The 21251-nt window shown below is 38.1% G+C and overlaps 1 protein-coding gene across 2 annotated transcripts in view; it reads left to right on the top strand.

The window, feature by feature from the left end:
* SCAP (SREBF chaperone) overlaps positions 1 to 21251 on the top strand; it is a 108289-nt gene that overhangs the window by 30094 nt on the left and 56944 nt on the right. For both annotated transcript variants that reach the window (XM_069095922.1, XM_069095923.1), the window contains exon 2: positions 18739 to 18963. In XM_069095922.1, the coding sequence (XP_068952023.1) occupies positions 18842 to 18963 (122 nt within the window). In that variant the 5' untranslated portion in view covers positions 18739 to 18841. The remainder of the gene's footprint in view (positions 1 to 18738; positions 18964 to 21251) is intronic.

The following is a 21251-nucleotide window of genomic DNA, read 5'->3' as shown; positions in this document are numbered from 1 at the left end:
AAAGTTGATTATCTTTACAATATTGCTGTTACTATGTATATTGTTCTCCTCCTTCTACTCACTTCACTTTTCATCAGTTCATACAGATCTTCCCAAGTTTTTCTTAAACCATTCTCTTCATTTCTTACAGCATAATAGTATTCTATCACATTTATATGCTATAACTTGTTCAGTTGATGGACATTGCCTCTCTTTTCAATTCTTTGCCACTACAAAAGGAATTGCTACAAATATTTTTGTACATATGAATCCTTTTCCTCTTTCTTTGATCTCTTTGGGGCATAAACTTATCTCTGGGTCAAAGGTAGGCACAGTTTAATAGCTTTTGAGGTATACTTCCAAATTGCTTTCTAGAACAGTGGGAGTCATTCATATCTTATCTAATAGTACATGAGTGTACCTATTTTCCTACATCCCCACTGGCATTAGTAATTTTACTCTTTTGTCATTTTATCAATCTGATAGGTATGAAGTACTACCACAGACTTGTGATTTGGAACATACATAAATAATATGACATTTTTAATGTTTTTAATATGGCTATCGATAACTTAAAGACAGCTTGGTGGGACAGTGGATAGAGTGCTAGACCCAGAGTCAGGAAAACTCATCTTTATAAATTCAAATCCAGCCTCAGACATTTACTACCTATGTGACCCTGGGTCTCAGTTTCCTCATCTGTAAAATGAACTGGAGAAGGAAATGGCAAACAACTCCGGTATCTTTGCCAAGAAAACCCCAAATAGGATCAGAGAGGTCAGACACAACTGAAAATATCCATTGATCATTTATCATTTGGGGAATGGTTCATATTTTTACGAATTTGACTTAATTCATATGTGTGTGTATGTTAGAAATGAGACCTTTATCCGACGAATTGGCTGTAGAGATTTTTTTTCCAGCTTACTACTTTTCCTTTATTTTATTTTATTTTTTGCCTTTTGGAGGGCAGTTGGTCTTAAGTAACTTGCCCAAGGTTACATGGCTAGTTTTGTGTGTGCGTGTGTGTGTGTGTGTGTGTGGGAGGGGGGGTGTTAAGTGTCTGAGGCCAGAACCGAACTCGGCTCCTCCAGACTCTGGGCTGGCGCTTTGCTCACTGCCCCACCTAGCCACCCCCTTTTCCTCTAACTTTAAATGCATTAGTTTTGTTTTGTGTATAAACTTTAATTGTATGCAATCAAAATTATCCAACTAACCTTTGTTTCTCAGGTGTAAATTCTAGAGACAGGATCTGATAGGTACTTTCTTTCCCAATCCACTAATTTGCTTATGATATGTACCCTTTTGAGCTTTCTTAGCAAAAAGCCTCTGTGAACCAGAAAAAAAACTTACTCTGGGCCATGCTACCAGTGAATCTTTTTATGGAGAAGAAAGAAATAAAAGGAAATGTCAGTCTTCGCACTTGGATCTGCAAGATGAAATTACATTGAAAGAATAGAATGAAAATGACTATTTAAAACAACATTTGTAGGAAGATGACTTATCTTTCTCTCTGAAAGACATGACTGAAGTTGATTGAGATATATCAATATGTGAGCTTGTCTTCTTAAGCCTTAAACCTTCATTTCTCGGATTCTCTAATCATTTTTTCCTGAAGTCTTTTATACTTTACTAGTTTTTCATATTTCAGTATTATTCAGTAAAACTACAAAGTTTTGGCATGTTTCTTGTTTGCTTTGATGCACTCAGACATTTTTACTTTGGTACATATCAATTAATTTTTAAAATTCTGAATGTAAATACCAAGAAACCCAGCATTTGCCCATACACAGCAGAATCCCAAAGGAAGATTCCATATGAAAACATGAATCTCTTATTCCCTACTAATTAATAAAAAAGGTATATAATAAATTTCTGTCAGTCAGTAAACATTAAGTGCCTACTATATGACAGGCACTGTGCTAAGTGCTGGGGTTACATAGTAGCATAGGTTAATGGGGGAAGATAACATGCAAAGGAACTGAAAGATAGCGAGGGGAGAAAGTCTCTAGTTTAGAGACATGGTAGAATCAGACCCAAGGAGATCATCTGGTAGAAAATGAAGAATTGATTAGACTGTGAGCCCTCTTTAAATGGAGGCTTTGGACAGAGCTTTGTTTTTTGTTTTCACATTTTTTTCTCTCTGCCTTCCAGCCCTCCAATCAGAAAGACAGAGTATACTCTGAGGATAATGAAGAGTCATGAGTACCAAAGATGATGCAGTCTTTCATGATAATGAGTTAGTTACCTGGTGAAAAGATTTCCTGGAATCATGGTGACTGACTTGTTTGTTACTTCATTGGTTTTATTTTCCTTTATAACTTTATTCCTTTATTCCCCTCTGCCGTTTCCTTGCTTGTTTCCTTGTTGAGTTTAGTGTAATTCTGTACCAAAGGGCTAATGTGTGCTTGTTATAGTCTCTTTTGTTTTAGATAAGAATGAGATTGTTCTTATCTGTTACTGTTACCACTTTTTCTTGTTTGTGTATTCTTTTAGGAACCTAATGATGAGAAATTGCAAGTTCTACCCCTTACTTCCTCCTTTCTGTACATCTTTTGTTTATTCCCCCTTTATCTTCCTCTTTTTAAATCTCTCTGAATAGAACCAATCCAGAATCTGTTTCTCATTTTTTAATAAAAAACTTTATCAGAGTCCTTAGTAGATACAACTGGAATGTAGATGTCCTGGAAGGACGCTTCTATCTTTTTCCCCCAGTAGAATGTTATCACTTCATTATCATACAACCCCTTCCAATTACTCAATAAAATTTACCTTTCTAGATTTTTCTTATGTTTGCATTTCAGAGTTACTACTCAGCTCTGCTCTTTTCATCAGAAGTGCTTGAAAACCCAGTCCATAAAAGGTCAATTTTTTTTATCTTAAGGATTATACTTAACTTCAAAGAGCAAGTTATTTTTGATTGTAAACTTATCTTGCTTTTTGGAGTACTGTGTTCCAGTATCTCTCATTTATGGTAGAAACTTCCAAGTCCTGTGCGATTCTTTCTAGCTGTAGGGCCTTGGTGCTTGAACTGCTTCTCTCTAGAGTATTTTTTCCTTTGATGCTCTGAGTTTTACTATGACACCTGAAGTCCCTCTTTTGGGTTTCTTTCACAGCAGGTGATTGATGGATTCTTTATTTTTACTTTGACCTCTGGTTCTAAGAGATGTGAGCAATTTTAATTTAGGATTTTTTTGAAAGATAGCATCCATTCTTTTTCTTCATGATGTGTGGGGTACAGAGACCCTAACCCAAATTGACTACTCGGAGACTTCTCAAAGTGAAAGTAGAAAGTTTTTTATTAGAATCTTGCAAGAAGCAGGTGGTCCAGTCACTGGAAGATAAATCTAGGGAGAGGAGGCCACGGTACAGAAGCCAAAGCTGGTTTATATTGCTGAAAAACCGAAGCCCTCCCCTTCCTCATGTAATCTTTTAAATTGATTGGCTGTTCTGTTAACATTCCCTTATTTGGCAGGTGGGGTGACAAGGGGATTTCCAGAGTTTCGTTTTTCCCCCAAGGTCACCTAATTGAGGCCTAAGGCTTCACATACTTTAGCAGATAGTCTCTGAGAAACCACATTACCGGCCCCCCCTCCCCCATGAACTCGAGGAGTTCAGTGGTTTTTTATATTATCTTTTCTCTACCTGTTTTCCAAGACAGTTGTTTTTGATATCAAGTACTTGACATTTCCTTCCATTTTTTTCTTCAGTCTTTTAATTTTGTTCTAATAATTTTTGCTGTCTCATGAAGCTTGATTTTTGTTTGGTTAATTCTAATTTTCAAGGATTTCATGTTTTTGGATATGATTCACCATTTTCTTTTCTAAGCTCTTTATCCTTTCTATTTCTTCTAGAACCTTTATCATATTTTCTTTTCTTTGCCTTTTTTTTGGGAGATAAATTGGGATTGTGACTTACCTAAGGTCACACGGCTAGTTTTTGTGTTAAATGTCTGAGGCTGAAGTTGAACTCAGGTTCTCTTGGCTCCAGGGCCAGTGGTACTCTATTCGCTGCGTCACCTAGCCACCCCTATCATATTTTCTGCTGCTTAATTTCTTCTAAGTGTTAATGTAGTTCTTGGGGAAAGTTCATTTTTTCCTTTGAATCTTTGCTTGCAGTTTTGGAATTATTCTTTCTTTTGGGGATCACTTGATCTACGATATTTTTTTTATGCTGGTCAGAGTCTTCTTTGCTTTATTCATCTACTCAGCATTAGTTCTTGAGTTGAGATATTGTGCCATGGCCAGACTTCAAGTTCTTCTATGCTTTTGGGTGGAGTGGTGAGTTATACTTGGTCTTTCTCTGTGCTGATCTCTGTCTCTTGGGGTTAGGCCCCCTTTGGGGCTTTCTACCTTCTGAGGACAGAGTACTTAGGACCTCAGAGCCCTGTGGTGTCTGAATGCTATTGAGTCAGTCATTGCTATTTTCCAGGGATTTCAAGGCCCCCACCCTGAGGCTTATTGGGAGTCTTTCCCTCTTAATGTTTTAGGAAATAGCCTCTGGCTCAAGGATTTGTATCCCCATAATCTTGGTTTGATTACCTGGAGCCTAGGTCTGGCTTTAATGGTGGCTTATTTTCTTTTTGCCCTTGGCTGAGTTTTTGTGCAGGTCTGAGCTAGAAGCCATTCACTGTAGTTTATCATTATTCATACTGGTGAAAATTTAGGGGTTTTGGTAGAGTAGGTTTGTGGAAGTTGGGTGGTTTGCTTCTTATTCAGGCAGCCATCTCAGCGGAAAGTCCTGTTCCATATCAATTTATTGCTTTAATTGGACAGTTGATATATGCATCTCACTTTGTACTACACCAGTTCATCTGGTTTTGCCTCTTTCTACTCTGCTTCTGTATTTGAAATATTTGATTCTCTGAATTTAAAAAGATGTTTTGTTATCTTTTGGTTTTATTCCAGCTTCATTTCCAAGTATCTTTTTCTTCTTTCCTTCCAAGAGAGCCATCCCTTCAAGCTAACAATTTAAGAAGAGAAGGAAAAAAAACATGAGCTACTACCTAATATATAAAGAATCTGACTGTAGGCATAGTGCTTCACACTCATAGTCTTCCACCTCTGTGAAGAAGGAAAGGATGTGCATTTTTTCTGCTAAATTCACAAACTGGCTTGTCCCTGCCTTTCCAGTCTTTCCCTTCATGTACTCTAATTTAGTGACATGGATTGCTGGTCTTTTTTTTCATAGGTTATTCCATCTCCCATCTCTGTGCTTTTGCATTGGCTGTCTCCCATGTCTGGAATGCTCTGTGCTTTTACCTCCCTTTAGTTTTTCTGGCTTCCTTCAAGATTCATATTAGGGGCCATCTTCTGCAAGAAGCTATTGCTGATTTCTCTAGCTGCTAATGTCTTTCCCTTTCAGATTGTCTTCCATCTATCTTGTATGTCGTACATGTACCTAGTTATTTACATGTAGTCTCCCACATTAGAATGTAAACTCTTCAAGGGCAGGGATTGACTGATATTTATGTTAACAAAAATATTAAAACAGACTGCAGCCAAGAATAGAGCCTATATCACATCATTAGAGGCTGGCTGTATTCAGAGCATCAATGTCAACTTGAAAAGTAGCCTTTCAGATTAGTGACCAAACTACCTTACTATATTGGTACTGAGGCCACAGTTTTCCATCTTGCTGATAAATAGCAAAAAAAAATAGATTAGTAAGCTCATCTGCCATACATACATACATATGTACATACACATACATACATATGCATGTATTACTCTGATTCAAATCCTGGTTTATTTCTCTTCTTTGTGTACATCAGTAAATTTTGTATAGGCAGATAGTTACTTGGATACAGACTGGGCTAAGTGGGTAGAATTTGAGTTTTCTTCTTTGCCTGAGAATGGAAAGGCAGGGTCTGTAGTGCCATATTGCCCAGTCTGCTAGAGGAAACACAGCTCTGGGATTTGGAGGGCAAGAAGCCGCAGCAAGATCTTAATTCACTCAAAAATATGCTGCTATATCACTAGGAAGTAGTGTGTCATAGTGAACTTTCCCAGAGCAAATTTCTCTTTCCTTTTTTTTGTCCAGCAGTGGTCCCTGAATAGGACAAAGACCACTGTTCTCTCTCTGTGAATGCCAACTGGGAACAATGTTTTTGTACTGGTGGTACAGAGCCAGCTACTGAAGACAGATTACTACCCGAAGCACATTCTTCATTTTCATGTATACTTTAGGGTAATGACCTTACTTATTTCCTTTTTTTGATTTGTGACTCCAGGGAACAGTGAGAGGAAGAGTAATACGGATGGAGGTTTGGCAAGAAAGACTGTGTTTAGTATGACCTTTTTCTTGTTTCTACCCCCAAATGAGTGCATTGTTTATGCTGCCATCAGAGTATCCTTTTCAGACCAGGAGCAAGAGCCCTATTATTTAAGAAGTTTAGAAGTTGTTTCTGTTCTAGTGACCAGTCTTGGGAAAGAGCCAAAGAGCTGGTTTGGTAATCTTTCCTGAAACTTTTGCACTTGAGCATTTCTTGGCCCTCTTCTGCTATGGCTCCCAAAGAGAGTAGTTGTTATAAAATGAGAATTAGAGAATTCACAACTACTGTACACTTTGTTGGTACTCAGTAAATGTTCATTCACGCTAGATACCTGCACTTATTCTCTCTGGTCTTAATTTCAGTTTTGTATGCCTTGAGTTTTTAACAGGACATAATGACAAAAAATGTTTTCTGTATGTAGAAAAAGGTAGATACTCCCATACTCACTGAATAAATAACCTAAATTTCTTCCCAGTCTATCTGTAGAACATAATGACTCAAATTTCCTTCTTATTTTTTTCATTTCTTTGACTTAGCTTGGGATGAAATGATATGAAATATTCTTGACCTTGTTTGAGTTGTGATCAGTAATAAATAGAAGTTAGACTGTTGGCTAAATACTTCCTTTTCACCGTAATTAGGGTATGTTAAATTCTGTTGTGGAGGATTGACCTGTATATTTCTTATTTTCTTAGGATCTTGAGGGAAAATTAATTCTGTGGTTTGAATGTCAGTAATTGAATTCAATACAAAGTCCTTTAACCTAGTGGAGAAGCAGGATGGTAGAGGGGTATTATGGGTGAAAATCTCCTAGTTGATCAGTATTTAATCTCATAGGAACTCCCTGCCATATCCACAGAAACTATTTCAAACCTTGTATATCTACTTTTCTGTTTTCTCCTATACCTCATATAACCTTATCTCCTATTTTGGCTATCTGAGGCAAGTCTTTAACCTTCCTCAGATTCTTCCTTCACCCATCCTTTCCTACCTTGAGCTCCTTTTCCAATTAATTCCTCCCTTTCACTGCCAGACTTTTTAAGAGTGAGTAGTTTGTATGAATTACTTACATTTCCTCACTAACAATCCCTTGAAAATTGGCTTTTGCCTCTACTAGTTTATTGAAACTGCTTTCTGAAATCAGCCTACAGAAACAAAAATCCTGTATTATCAATCCCATATCAATAAATCATTACCCCTCCCCTGTATCTAGGCTTTGTTGTTCACTTTATTTTTCCTTTATATACACTGCTCTGATGATTTCATCTATTTTCATGACAGGTTGACTCGTATCTTCATTTTTAATTTTTTCTCTCTTGTCCCGTTCAGTCAACAAACACCCTAAAGCTAGTGTCCTGTATCTTTCTTTACTTTTGCTGCGGTGCTTCTAGAGAGTAATATGCTTTCATTTCCTTGATTTCTTACCATGTTAACAATTTTCAGCCTCCTGTGGTTTTGTTTCTCATTCTACCATTCTACTGAAATTCGTTTCTCAAAGGTTACAAATGCTCTTTATTCAGTGGACCCTTTCTCTTTGCAGTCTTGGGCATCAGTGATCCCTGTGGTCTAGATAGTCTCCTTTTTGACTTCCATGATACTGTTCTTTGCAGGTTTTCCTCATACTCATCTGACTGCTTCTCCTCAGTTGCATTTGCTGCATCCTCATCTCTTTCTCCCCCTAAGTGCAAGTGTTCACCAAGGCCTTGTCTAGGATGCTCTTTATTCTCTTCCTTGGTTTAATTAGCTCCTTTGGTTTTAATTATATTTATATGAATGTCTCTTAGAATGATGTATTCAGTCTTAGTCTATTTTTTGTATTGCAATCATACATAATTCACAGCCAAAAGGGCATTTCTACTTAGATGTCCTATCAACGTTTCTTTTTTTTTTTTTCCTTTTTGGAGGGTAGGGCATTTGGGGTTAAGTGACTTGCCCAAGGTCACACAGCTAGTATGTGTTAAGTGTCTGAGGTAGGATTTGAACTCGGGTCCTCCTGAATCTAGGGCTGGTGCTCTATTCATTGTGCCACCTAGCTGCCCCGCTATCAACATTTCAAATGAAAAACCTCAAAAAGAGAACCAAACATTTGTTACCTCTAAACCAGGCGTGTTTGACCTGTGAAACCATGAACTTGTTTTTTAAAAACAAATATTTTGATAACTATTTAAATAAATGGTTTCCTTTGTAATCCTGTATATTTAATGTATTTAAAAGCTTTTTTCAGGGATGGGTTCCATGGCCTTTAACAGACCACCAGAGGGGTTAAGAACCTCTACTTTATTCTTTCTCCTAACTTCCCCTTTTCTGTTAAGGATATTACCATCTTCCTAATCACCCCAGTTTGTATACTCAGCATCATTCTTGATTTTTCTGCTCTTTCACCCTCTATATTCATTTATTTGTCAAGTCTTATAGATGTTGCATATGTTCCCTTCTCTTTATTCATATGGCCAGTACCCAAATTTAGGTCCTTAACATTTGTTATCTGGACTAGTGTGATCTAATTGCTCTTCCTGTTTTCACATCCTTCCTTCCTATCTTCTACAAAGCTGCTAAAATAATTTTCCTAAAGACACAGATGTATGTCAGATCTTGCTTGCTTAAAAACTTATTGCTTCCATGATAAAATGTAGACTTTTTGGCATGGCGTTTATGATCCTACAGGTGGCTGCAAGTTATGTAGCGAGCCATATTTCACATGACTCTATGTTCTCTATTTTCCAGTTACTGAACAATTAATTGTTTGCTGAAATCAGTATTCAGTTTCTTGCCTTTGTGTATTTCTATAACCTTTTCCTGAAATTTAATTCTTCTTCATCTTTGCTTCCCAGAAGCTTTATCTGTCTTCAAGACTGACCTAAAGGGGGCAGCTAGGTGGCACAGTGAATAGAGCACCGGCCCTAGAGTCAGGAGGACCTGAGTTCAAATCTGGCCTCAGACACTTGACACACTTACTAGCCATGTGACCTTGGGCAAGTCATTTAACTCCAAGTGCCCTGTCTTCTCCCTCCAAAAAAAAAAAGGCTGACCTAAAGGAGGCAGAGCCAAGATGGCAGGGAAAAGGCAGTGACTCGCCTGAGCTCTCCATAAGAACCTTCTCAGTACCTTTAAATAATGCCATAAAACAATTCCTGGAGCAGTAGAACCCACAAAAAGATAGGGGGAAATAATTTTCTAATCAAAGACAACCGAAAAAGGTCTGCACTGTGTGAGAGTGGAACACAGCCTGATGCAGACTGTGTCTCAGCCCCAGCAAACCAGGATCAGGTCTTGGGAGCCACTGGATCTGTAGGTAAGGGGGTGGAACAACTGATCAGAAGGAGATGACAGGGATCTCTTTGCTGGCACTGGGGAACAGGACTCTGTTGCTCTGCCCATACTCAGATCTGGGTCACAGTCCTGGGTGTCAGTTCTAGGGCGAGGAGGAACACTGGTACACCAGAGCTTGCAGGCTGTAGTGAAACAGGAACCTTGTCACAGCTCTTGGGGTCACTCACAGATTAGAGCACAGGGCCAGGGGAATAGCAAACACCTCTCCTTAGGTCTTGGAAGAACCAAAAACTTAGAAGTCACTAAAAGTATATCTGAAAACAGCTGTACAAAAACCCTGAAGCTTGGGACAGTGCACCCTCTACCCTGGCAGAACCCCATTTTAAAGACTTAAAAGTCAAGAAAAAGACTGGAAATGTGAGTAAACTATACAAAAAAATTCTGCCCATAGAACATTACTGTGGTGACAAGGAAGATCAAAATGCACACTTGGAAGACGATAACAAAGTCAAAGTTCGTACATCCAAAGCCTCCAAGAAAAATAGTAATTGGTCTCAGGCCATGGAAGATCTCAAAAAGGATTTTGAAATGAAGAGAAGTAGAGGAAAAATTGTCAAGAGAAATGAGAGTGATGCAAGAAAATCATGAAAAATGAGTCAGCATTTTGGTAAAGGAGACACATGCGAAAAATACTGAAGAAAATAACTTAAAAAAACAGACTAGGCCAAATGGTAAAAGAGGTGCAAAAAAACCAATAAGAAGAATGCATTGAAAAGTAGAATTGGCCAAATAGGAAAAGAGGAACAAAATATATATATATGTTGTTTTTTTTTTTTTGCCTTTTGGAGGGCAACTGGGGATAACTTGCCCAAGGTTACATGGCTAGTTTTTTTTTTTGTGTGTGTGGATGTTGTGTCTCAGGTCGGAACTGAACTTTGGTCCTCCTGACTCCGGGGCCAGCGCTTTACTCACTGTGCCACCTAGCTGCCCCTTAGAAAATAATTTCTTAAAAAGAGAATTAAGCAAATGGAAGCTAATGACTTTATGAGAAATCAGGAACAATAAAACAAAACCAAAAGGATGAAAAAATAGAAGACAATGTGAAATAGTTCATTGGAAAAATAACTGACTTAGAAAATAGATCCAGGAGAGATAATTTAAAAATTATTGGACTACCTGAAATCCATGATAAAAAAAAGAGCATAGATAGCATCTTTCAAGAAATTATCAAGGAAAACTGCCTTGATATTCTAGAACCAGAAGGTAAAATAGAAATGGAAAGAACCCACCAGTTATTTCCTGAAAGAGATCCCAAAATGAAAACTCTCAGGAATATTTTAACCAAATTCCAGAGCTCCCAGGTCAAGGAGGAAATATTGCAAGCAGCCAGAAAGAAACAATTAAGGTATTGTGGTGCCAGAGTCAGGATAATACAAGATTTAATAGTTTCTACATTAAAAGATTGGTTGGAATATGATATTCCAGAGGGCAAAGGAGTTGATTATAGCTAAGAATCACTTACCCAGCAAAACTGAGTGTAATAATTCGGGGGGGGGGGGGGAAATGGATGTTCAGTGACATAGAGGATTTTCTAGCATTCTTGATGAAAAGACCAGAACTCAATAGAGAATTTGTCTTTGAGGTATAAGACTTAAGGGAAGCATAAAAAGGTAAACAGGAAAGCTAAATCATTAGGAACTTAGTAAGGTTAAACTGTTTACATTCCTACATGGGAAGATGATACTTGTAAGTCACAAGAACTTTCTCATTATTAGGGCAGGTGGAAGGATTATATATAGACAGAGCATAGGTGTGAGTTGAATATGAAGGGATGATATCTAAAAAAAAATGAGTTAGAGGAATGCATTGGGAGAAAGGGAAAAGGAAAGGAAGAATGGGGCAAGTTATCTCACATAAAAGAGTCAAGGAAAAGCTTTTGCAGTAGAGAGGAAGGGGGTGGGGAATGAGGAGGAATGAGTGAACCTTACTCTCATCAGAATTGTCTGAAAGAGGGAATAACATACACACTCAATTGGCTATAGAAATTTATCTTACCCTACAGGAAAGTGGCGGGGGGAAGAGGGGATAAGAGAAGGGGAGAGGGTGATAAAAGGGAGAGCAGATTGACAGAGATAGTAGTCAGAAGCAATACAATTTTGAGGAGGGACAGGGTGAAAGGAGACAGAATAGAAGAAGCAGAAGGAGAAATAGGATGGAAAGAAATAGAGTTAGCAGTCATAACTGTGAAAAAAATTTTGAATCAAGTTTTTGGCCTCATTTCTCAAACATCTAGAGAACTGAGTCAAATAAAAGAGTCATTCCCCAGTTGGTAAATGATCAAAAGATATGAACAGTTTTCCGATGAAGTAATCAAAGCTATCCATAGCCATATTAAAAAAATGCTCTAAATCACTATTTATTGCAGTAGTGAAATGCAAATTATTCTTTTTTTTTTTTTTGGAGGGGGGAAGGCAAGGTACTGGGGGTTAAGTGACTTGCCTAAGGTGACACAGCTAGTAAGTATCATCAAGTGTCTGAGGCTGGATTTGAACTCAGGTCCTCCTGACTCCAGGGCCAGTACTCTATTCACTGTGCCACGTAGCTGCCCCTAGGGCAAATTAAAACAATTTTGAGGTACTACCTCCTATTTATTAGATTGGCTAATAAGACAGAAAAGGAAAATGACAAATATTGGAGGGGATGTTGGAAAAATGAGACATTAATATACTGTTGGTGGAATTGTGACCTGATTCAACCATTCTGTAGAGCAATTTGTAACTGTGCGCAAAAGGCTATAAAGCCACACATTTCCTTTAACCTAGCAATACCATTTACTAGGTCTGTATCCCCAAAGAGACAAAAAAAAACAAAAGGAAAAGGACCTATATATGCAAAAATATTTATAGCAGCTATTTTCTGGTGCCAAAGAATTGGAAATTGAGGAGATTCCCATCAATTGGGGAATGGCTTAACAAATTGTGGTATGTGATTGTGATGGAATATTATTGTACTATAAGAAATGATGAGCAGGATGCTCTCAGAAAAAGTTGAAAAGACTTGGATTAGCTGATGCAAAGTGACAGCAATATTGTAAGATGATCAGCTTTGATTATTTTCAGCAATACAACGATCTAAGAAAACCCTGAAGGATTTAAAATGAAAAAATGTTATCCATTCCCAGAGAAAGAACTGATAGTAGATTCTAGGGGGCAGAGCCAAGATGGCAGAGGAGAAGCACAAACTTGGTGTGAGCTCCTGCCCCATTCACTTCCAATACATGTAAAAAAAGACCCTAAACAAACTTTAGAGCTACAGAGCCCACAAAGAAACAGAGAGAAACAAATCTCCCTCTGAAGGCAGCCTGGAAGGCCACACAGGAAAGGTCTATCTCACTGGGCTGGGAGCCGAGTGCAGTCCCTTGTGAGTCGCAAGGTTATGGCCCCACGGTGGCCCCAACCAGCGGTGGCCAGAGCAGACTTCAAGAGAGTGAATCACCAGCAGCAGTGGCGGTTTCTAGACTTCTCAACCCATAAACACCAAAGATAAAGTAAAAGGTCAGTGTGGAACTCTGTTGGAATGCAGTCCAGCCCCTCCCCCAGGGCCAGAAACATCAGAGGTATGGCAGATGGTAGGGGGACCAAGCAACCATTCAGAGGGTAATCGCTTTTGCTTTTACCTGCTTGGATCTGGGTTGTGGTCTTGGGTGGTGGTCCTGGGGTGTGTGGCCAGTGAGCCAGAGCTTGTGGGGGCTGCAGTTAGGGCACTCTCCTAATAGTTCTGGCAGCTGCAAAAACCCCAGTGTTTTGGGACATAGCTCTCTTCATTCTGGAAGCAGAGTTCTACCATGGCAGAGAGCTCAAAAGTCAAGTAATTGGCTGGCAATATTAACAAGCAGAGGAAGCACAAACAGACCATAGAATCCTTTTTTGAGGATAGAAAGGATCAAGGCATGGAGCGGGAGAAAGACAGCAAAGTCAGAACTCCTGCCTCAAAAGCCTCCAAGAAAAATATGAACTGATTACAGGCCATGTAGGAGCTCAAAAAGGATTTTGAAAATCAAGTAAGAGAAGTGGAGGAAAAATTGGGAAGAGAAGTGAGAATGATGCAAGAAAAGCTTGTCAGCAGTCTGCTAAAGGAGATCCAAAAATACACTGAAGAAAATAACACCTTAAAAAATAGACTAACTCAAGTGGCAAAAGAGGCCCAAAAAGCCAATGAGGAGAAGAATGCCTTAAGAAGCTGAATTTCCCAGATGGAAAAGGAATTTCAAACTCACTGAAGAGAATAATTCCTTCAAAATTAGCTTGGAGCAAATGGAAGCTAATGACTTTATGAGAAATCAAGATCATATAAAACAGATCCAAACAAATGAAAAAAAAAATAGGCAGTGTGAAATATCTCATTGGAAAAACCACTGACCTAGAAAATAGATCCAGGAAAGATAATTTAAAAATTATTGGACTACCTGAAAGCCATGATCAAAAAAAGAGCCTAGACACCATCTTTCAAGAAATTATCAAGCAAAATTTCCCTGATGTTTTGGAACCAGAAGGCAAAATAGAAATTGAAAGAATTCACTGATCGCTTCTGGAAAAAGATACCCAAAAGAAAACTCCTAGGAATATTATAGCCAAATTCCAGAGTTCCCAGGTCAAGGAGAAAATACTGCAAACAGTCAGGAAAAAACAAGCCTTTTGGAAGGCAATTGGGGTTAAGTTAAGTAACTTGCCCAAAGTTACACAGCTAGTTTTTTTGTGTTAAGTGTCTTAGGCCGGACCCGAACTCAGGTCCTCCCAACTCCGGGGCTGGCACTTTACTCACTGCGCCTCAGGAAGAAACAATTTGAGTATTGTGGAAACAGTCAGGATAACACAACATGTAGCAGCTTCTACACTAAGGGATCAAAGGGCTTAGAATATCATATTCCGGAGGTTTAAAGGAGCTAGGACTAAAACCAAGAATCACCTACCCAGCAAAACTGAGTGTAATGTTACAGGGGAAAATATGGTCGTTCAATGAAATAGAGGATTTTCAAGCATTCTTGATAAAAAAACCAGAGCTGAACAGAAAATGTGACTTTCAAATACAAGAAGCAAGAGAAGCATAAGGCAAACAGGAAAAATAAATCATAAGGAACTTACTAAAGTTGAACTATTTATATTCCTACATGGAAAAACAATAATTGTAACTCATAAGACTTTTCTCAGTATGAGGATAGTTGAAGGGAATATATATGTATATATGTATGCATACATATATATATGTGTATATGGGATGGTGTATGTGTATATAAATATATATGTGAGTGTGGGCATGTGTATGTTCGTGTATACGTAGTCAGGGCACAGGATGAGTTGAATATGAAGGGATATCTAAAATATAAAATTAAGAGGTGAGAGAGGAATTAATTGGGAGAGGGAGAAAGGGAGACATTTATTAGGGTAAATTATCTCATATATGAGGCAAGAGAAATGGAGGGAAAAAGAGAAATGGAGCAGGAAGGTGAAAGGGAATGGGACAACCTTATTCCCATTGAGTTTGGCCTAAGGGAATAACATACAGGCTCAATTGGGTATCTTACCCTGCAGGAAAATAGGGGTGTTAGGGATAAGAGAGGGGATGATAGAAGGGAGGGCAGATTGGGGGAGAGGTAGTTAGAAGCAAACATTTTTGAAAAGGGATAGGGTCAAAAGAGAAAATAGAATTAAGTGGGGGGCAGGATAGGATGGAGGGAAATATAGTCTTTCACAAAATAACTACTATGGAAATGATTTGGGTAACAACACCTGGACAGCCTATATTGAATTGCTTATCTTCCCAGTGGGGGCGGGTGAGGAGGGAAGAAGTGAAAAAATCTACAACTCAAAGTTTTAAAAACAAATGTTAAAAAAAATTTTTTTTTACATGTAACTGGGAAATAAGATATACAGGCACTGGGGTATAGAAATCCATCTTGCCCTATTAGAAAGTTAGGGGGGTCATGGGGGAGGATATAAGAGAGAACAGATTAGGGGGAGAGGTGTTCAGTAGATTTGCTATTTTGGGGTGGGAGGTAAGGGAAAGATGGGGAGAAAAGATTGTAACTCAAAATCTTATGGAAATGAATGTTGAAAACTAAAAATAAATAAATTTAAATAAAAAAAGAACTGTGTCTGAATACAGATTGAAACACTTTTTTTTGTTTTTTTTGGTATATGTTTTCTTTCACAACATGACTAATATGGAAATATGCTTTGCATTACTACACAGGTATAACCTATATTAAGTTGTTTCCCTTCTCAGTAAGAGGGGTGAGGAGTGGGGAAGAGAGAGAATTTGTAACTCAGTTTTAAAAATGAATGTTGTGAGGGATAACTTACAGTGAAGTTTCCCAATTCTGAACATATATATTCTTATTACTTCCTTATATTTTGTAACTAAGTTCAGTATTGTTTCCCCATATATATATTTAAGTTGTTATATATTTCAAGGTAATGTAAGAGCTATTTAGTATTAATACAATTGATTGTATTAACTATTGAGACCAAATTAGAGGTAAAGTTTTTAGTTTGGGGAAAGGAATGGTAGTGTGAGAGATAGCAAAGGGTTAAGTTTCTGTAGAACTGCAAGAATTGCTGAAACAAGACTTACTGATAAAAAGTACCAGACAGAAGCCTTGGGAAGAAGTTGAGTTCCCAGAGAACTCCTAGATAATACTAAAAATGAAATAATGTAGAATAAAAGGAGCTGGCAGCAGCAGGTGGATTTGACCAATCAGAAAGCCTTGGGACACTCAGGCCCAGATAAGGACACAATCTAGTTGGCTTGTAGAGGGTTCAGTATTCTGAAGTTGTTACTGCGCTTGCATAGTGGACCTCATGTATTATGTATGTTATCTAACAAAATTAGAGCCTCATTAGTAATAATTAGGTTAATGTTTGGGAGGGTCGGGTAATCCTTGTCTAACCCAGCTTCTGCTTTTGTGGGGCAGCCTCCTCTCCCTGGATTTCCCAGTGACTGGACCGCCTGCTTCTCACGAGATTCTAATAAAACTTTCTACCTTCACTTTGAGAGGTCTCCCAGTAGTCAATTTGGGTTAGGGTCTCTGTACCCCACACAATGTTAATAATGGTTTTTACATGCAACTGGGAAAAAATAAAACACCAAGCAAGCAAGCAAATAAAAAAGACTGACCTAAGGATCTTCTTCCACTCAGAAGCCATCAGTTGTTTGTTGCCGGTTCGCTTCTCCATGTTACCCTGAATTTGCTTTTGTGTACATGTTGTATTACCCTCCCACCACCAGTAGACTGTAAGCTCCTTTGTCAGACTTTGAATCTCACCCGCTAGTGAGATGAACTGTGGTTCATTGGAAGGTACATGAGCTAGAGAAATCTGTTTATTTCCATCCTTTCTTGCTGATGTGATAAAAAGAGCACTAGTGTTGGTGTCTAAAGACCTGGGTTCAAGTTCTGCCTCTAACTCTTAATTGTTATTGTAAACAAATTACTTAATTGTTTTGATCCTCGGTTTTTCCTATCTTTAAAGTGGGAGTAGTTTTTGTACTACCTACTTCTTTGTTTCATGTGTTGAACATAGGATATCACAGAGGGAGTGCATCATCAGAAAAGGAGATGGGCCAGGTTTTTTTTTCTTTTTTTGGCAAGAGCAAGGGATATATGTGTAATGTAATACCAAGCAAAGGCAACTTCCCAGGTTCAAAATACCAGCATATGTGCTCTCTATTTTATTCAGTAACAAACCCAGAACAGAGAAGATCAAAACATGACATCATTCAAAATACAGCATTTACTAAGCGTGATTAAATAATCTCCAAGTACTACCCCACCCCAGGATCTTCCAATCATTCAATCAATTACAAAGTCCCTGTTCTAAATACTACTCCATCCCTAGGCTATACCTTAATTAAGTCCACCACAAAACCCCTCTTCTCAAATGGAGATTAGTTTCCAAACATAGGTAAAGTACCTTCATTTGTCAATCACAGAGCACAATAAGGTCAAAAGTTCCCCACCCCTAGGATCACAATTGAATCTACCCCAGAGTTACATCAAGTTTAAACACAGCACTTAATACCCAAATGGAGGTCTTTTCTTCATCTTGACACGAGGCAAGTTCTCAGCAGTCTTAGTTCCTGGGGAGACAAGGCTTAGCAAGGCCATAAGATACATTGCCAGTCCCTTCATGAATTTATCCTCTGTCTGTAGAACAGTCCTAGAACCCCTGAACACATTAGCAAAGCCCTCTCCCAGGATTTCTGTAAACATACAACAAGAAAATCCTTCTTCAGGGCTTCTGAACCAACAGAAAGGCTCCCAGACCCCTGCAACAACAGCACTGTCCCTCACCAGTGGACAGTACTCACTCTGTCTGCCGGACAGTCTCCAGACCCCCGCAACAACAGTACTGTCCCTCACCAGTGGACAGTATTCACTCTCTGTCTGCAGGACAGTCTCAGGCCTTCTTAGCGAACAGCCAGGTTCCAGGACTTCTTCAACAAAAGGACAGTCTTTTACCAGTGGACAAATCTGGCAAAATAACATCAAAACAGACAGACAAAGTACCAGCAAAACAGCCATGTCTCCTCAGTCCTTGGCAGCTCAGGGGGCAGGTCTCAAAAGTCCAGGGCAATTCAAAGCGGCCACCAGCAATTCTCTTAGTCTCTCTTCTCTCCACGAGGTGCTGCTACCAAAAAAGATCTTCCGCCTCTCTCTTGTGTCTCCAAATCTACGTCACCAGCTCCTCCCAATTCAGGACTTTCTTTTCACATCAACAAGCCCATCCCACAGGTGGGATTAACAAACTCTGGGTTTTAACACAATCAATTTGAAAACCAAGCCAATACAGGGGAATCTTTAATTGCCATTACTATCACAATATGTCCTACAGTAGGGCCTGTGAAATGTAGAAAGACCTAAAGAAGCAGATTAGAGAGAAATTACCCAATTTCTTTGAATAAAGTAGAAAAGTAGGCATAGAAAAAAGTAACTAAGAACTTTATAAAACTTATTCCTAAAACCCTGGTATAGCAATTCAGTTGATTAACCTTTAGTGTCTTAAAACACTAAATAATGGGACCAATTTCAGTGATGATACATAACTGGTCAGCTTACTGAATATTCTGATTTGTAACCAGCTATTTCAGCTGTAGCCAGTTAGCTATTTAAGGACTATTCTGTGCTAATTGGGTTGTTTCTCTCTTCTTGTCCTCTCCAGATTCCATTTCCACAGATGGTATTTAACATCAGTCCCACCCACAGTGTACCTGGCTAACCGCCTGTTGAATTCCGTGATGGCAACAAGGTGACATGAGCTGAGGATGACCCTGACTGAAAGGCTGCGTGACAAGATATCGCGGGCATTTTATAGCCACGGGCTTTTTTGTGCATCTTACCCTATTCCTATCATTCTCTTCACTGGCTTTTGTATCTTAGCCTGTTGGTAAGTCTCTGTGAAAATAATTCATCATTAGTACCTAGATATTTAATAGTTGTGGCATGGGGTGCAAACTTTTTTCAATTTTGATTGATTCTAAAGGCTTTGAATTTATTTGAGATTTCTTTGTCCCACCCACTCCCATGCTGCCATGTGGTTTATACATAAGTCACTTGAAACAGAAACAGTTTGATAAGGGTGAATTTGTTTTCTTTTACCTCTAGAGCTAAGTATAAACTCCTGTGTTTAAACATTCAAAGCCTGTCATAATCTGTCTCCAATCTCTGTGGGGGGTGCGGTGCAAATTACTTGTGACAAGAAGAAAGTTGATATGGTTTCATTTTGTTGCATTTGCAAAGACCATGCATATTTGCTACTTCTCACTGTGGCCTGACTCAGAATGTCTGACCCTGACCAGGTGCAACAAACCGAGCTGGTTTATTCACTTTAAATTTGTGCTCTAACAGTTAAATACTAGATTTCATTCCACACAGACATTTCATTGCTCTCTTTTGTTGTGTTTTTATTCCTGTGGTTTTAAAAAATGGATATTATTCCAAGGAAATATGTAGAATAACTTACAGAGCACACTTGAATGATTTGTTTAGGGATATTGCAGTGGTTTTTGGTGTGGGGAAGTAGCATTAAAAATGGTAATGCTGAGAAATGATAAGTTATTGCTGCAAAACAGCTTAATTAGTCCCCAGAAAATAAGCACAGGCCTCCAAAGAGATGTGGCGGCTAAGAGGATTTTTAACTTTTTGTATGTGTGTTATGAACCCATTTGACAGTCTGGTGAGGCTTATTAGTCCTTTGTCAGAATATTTTTAAATGCATAAAATAAAATACATAGGATTACAAAGGAAGTCAATTATATTGAAATACTATTATCAGAATATTAAGAAAACAAGTTAATGGATTCCAGATTAAGAACCCTTGCTTTACTGTATAGTATAGGCTTTTTGAAGTTGCTTAACATTGAGAAGACCAGTTTTTTAAAAATTGCAGTGAAGAAAAAATACTGGCATGAATGAAACAGTACAAAGATTGGAGTATTAAAAATTTAAAAAAACTTCACTTTTTTATTTAAGGCAATGCCAAATAATTGTCAGATGTTCAAGTGAGCCTGTGAAATCTAAGTATCATCATCATTACACATTGGAATTTTTTACTAATAATGGACCTGCAAATCATTTCCCCATTAAGGAATGATTAATTCTGATAACTGAAGAATTAAATTCATGTTGAAATACAAAAATTCCAAAATTATATGGAACACCGCAGCGTGGCTTTGTATTGTGTCACACATTATGAAAGGTTAAGAAATTTATCTAAGAGTTTGAAATACTTATGCTTCAGTATTCTGGAAGCTCCCCTTATGTAAGCCCCATTGAAAACTTGTATGCTGAAATCAAGACTAGAAAAGACTTGGAAATTGTCAAAGTTTTGTTGAATATCCAGTGTTATAAAAGTATGGTTTCATAATGAAGGGTTAAAGAGTGTGTCAAAATCTTGTGAACTCAATGTCTACTTCTATAAAACAAGTGATTGTGGCATATTAGGTTTTTAAAAGATGCAAGGAATTGTACATTTTATTGTATTGTACAAATTGATAATTTTAATTATTTTACTTTGTCTCAGATAATTTAGATACCAGTGTACCTCTTCATCCTCATTACACATTATTTCCTTCTGGAAATGTTGCAGTTCAACCAAACTGGCCTCGTTATTTCTCATATATAATGCTCCATCTCCCACCTCTTTTTGCCTTCGCCTTCACTCTCTCCTTGATTTTACCCCTTCCTAGCCAGTGAACTATCCCTTGCAATGAATAAAACAAGTGGGGAGGGGAATGCAGTTCAGAAAAATTATGCCGTATATAAACTGAGTCTGAGAATCTATTTAGTATTCCACAGCGATAGACCTCAACTCTATAAGCAGGAAAGAAAAGTGTGTATTTTCATCCTTGGAAGACTTTTAAGACCCTTTTGGGGGATCTTAAGAATAACTAAGAAGAAAAGTCATTAATAAACCATTTTTTCTACTATCTTGCAAAAACTAGCATAAACCAACATCTTAACATCATATTCCACAATAAATTCACACTGTATATTCATCCTGACTACTAATGATCATACCATAAAAACATTAAAGAGGAGATAATATAACTTTCATAGTTAGGATTAGGAGATACATTCTTAACTAAACAAGGAATAGAGGCAATTGCAAAATATAAAGTAGATCACTTTGATGAAACCAAAAAAACTTCTGCACAAAATTAGTGCATCTAGGAT

Source organism: Petaurus breviceps, unplaced genomic scaffold (assembly GCF_028583685.1).
Source record: "Petaurus breviceps papuanus isolate PSGF00001 unplaced genomic scaffold, PetGlider_PUasm1.0 227, whole genome shotgun sequence".
Taxonomy (NCBI): Eukaryota; Metazoa; Chordata; class Mammalia; order Diprotodontia; family Petauridae; genus Petaurus; species Petaurus breviceps.
This window is presented reverse-complemented; position numbering and strand designations above follow the sequence as displayed.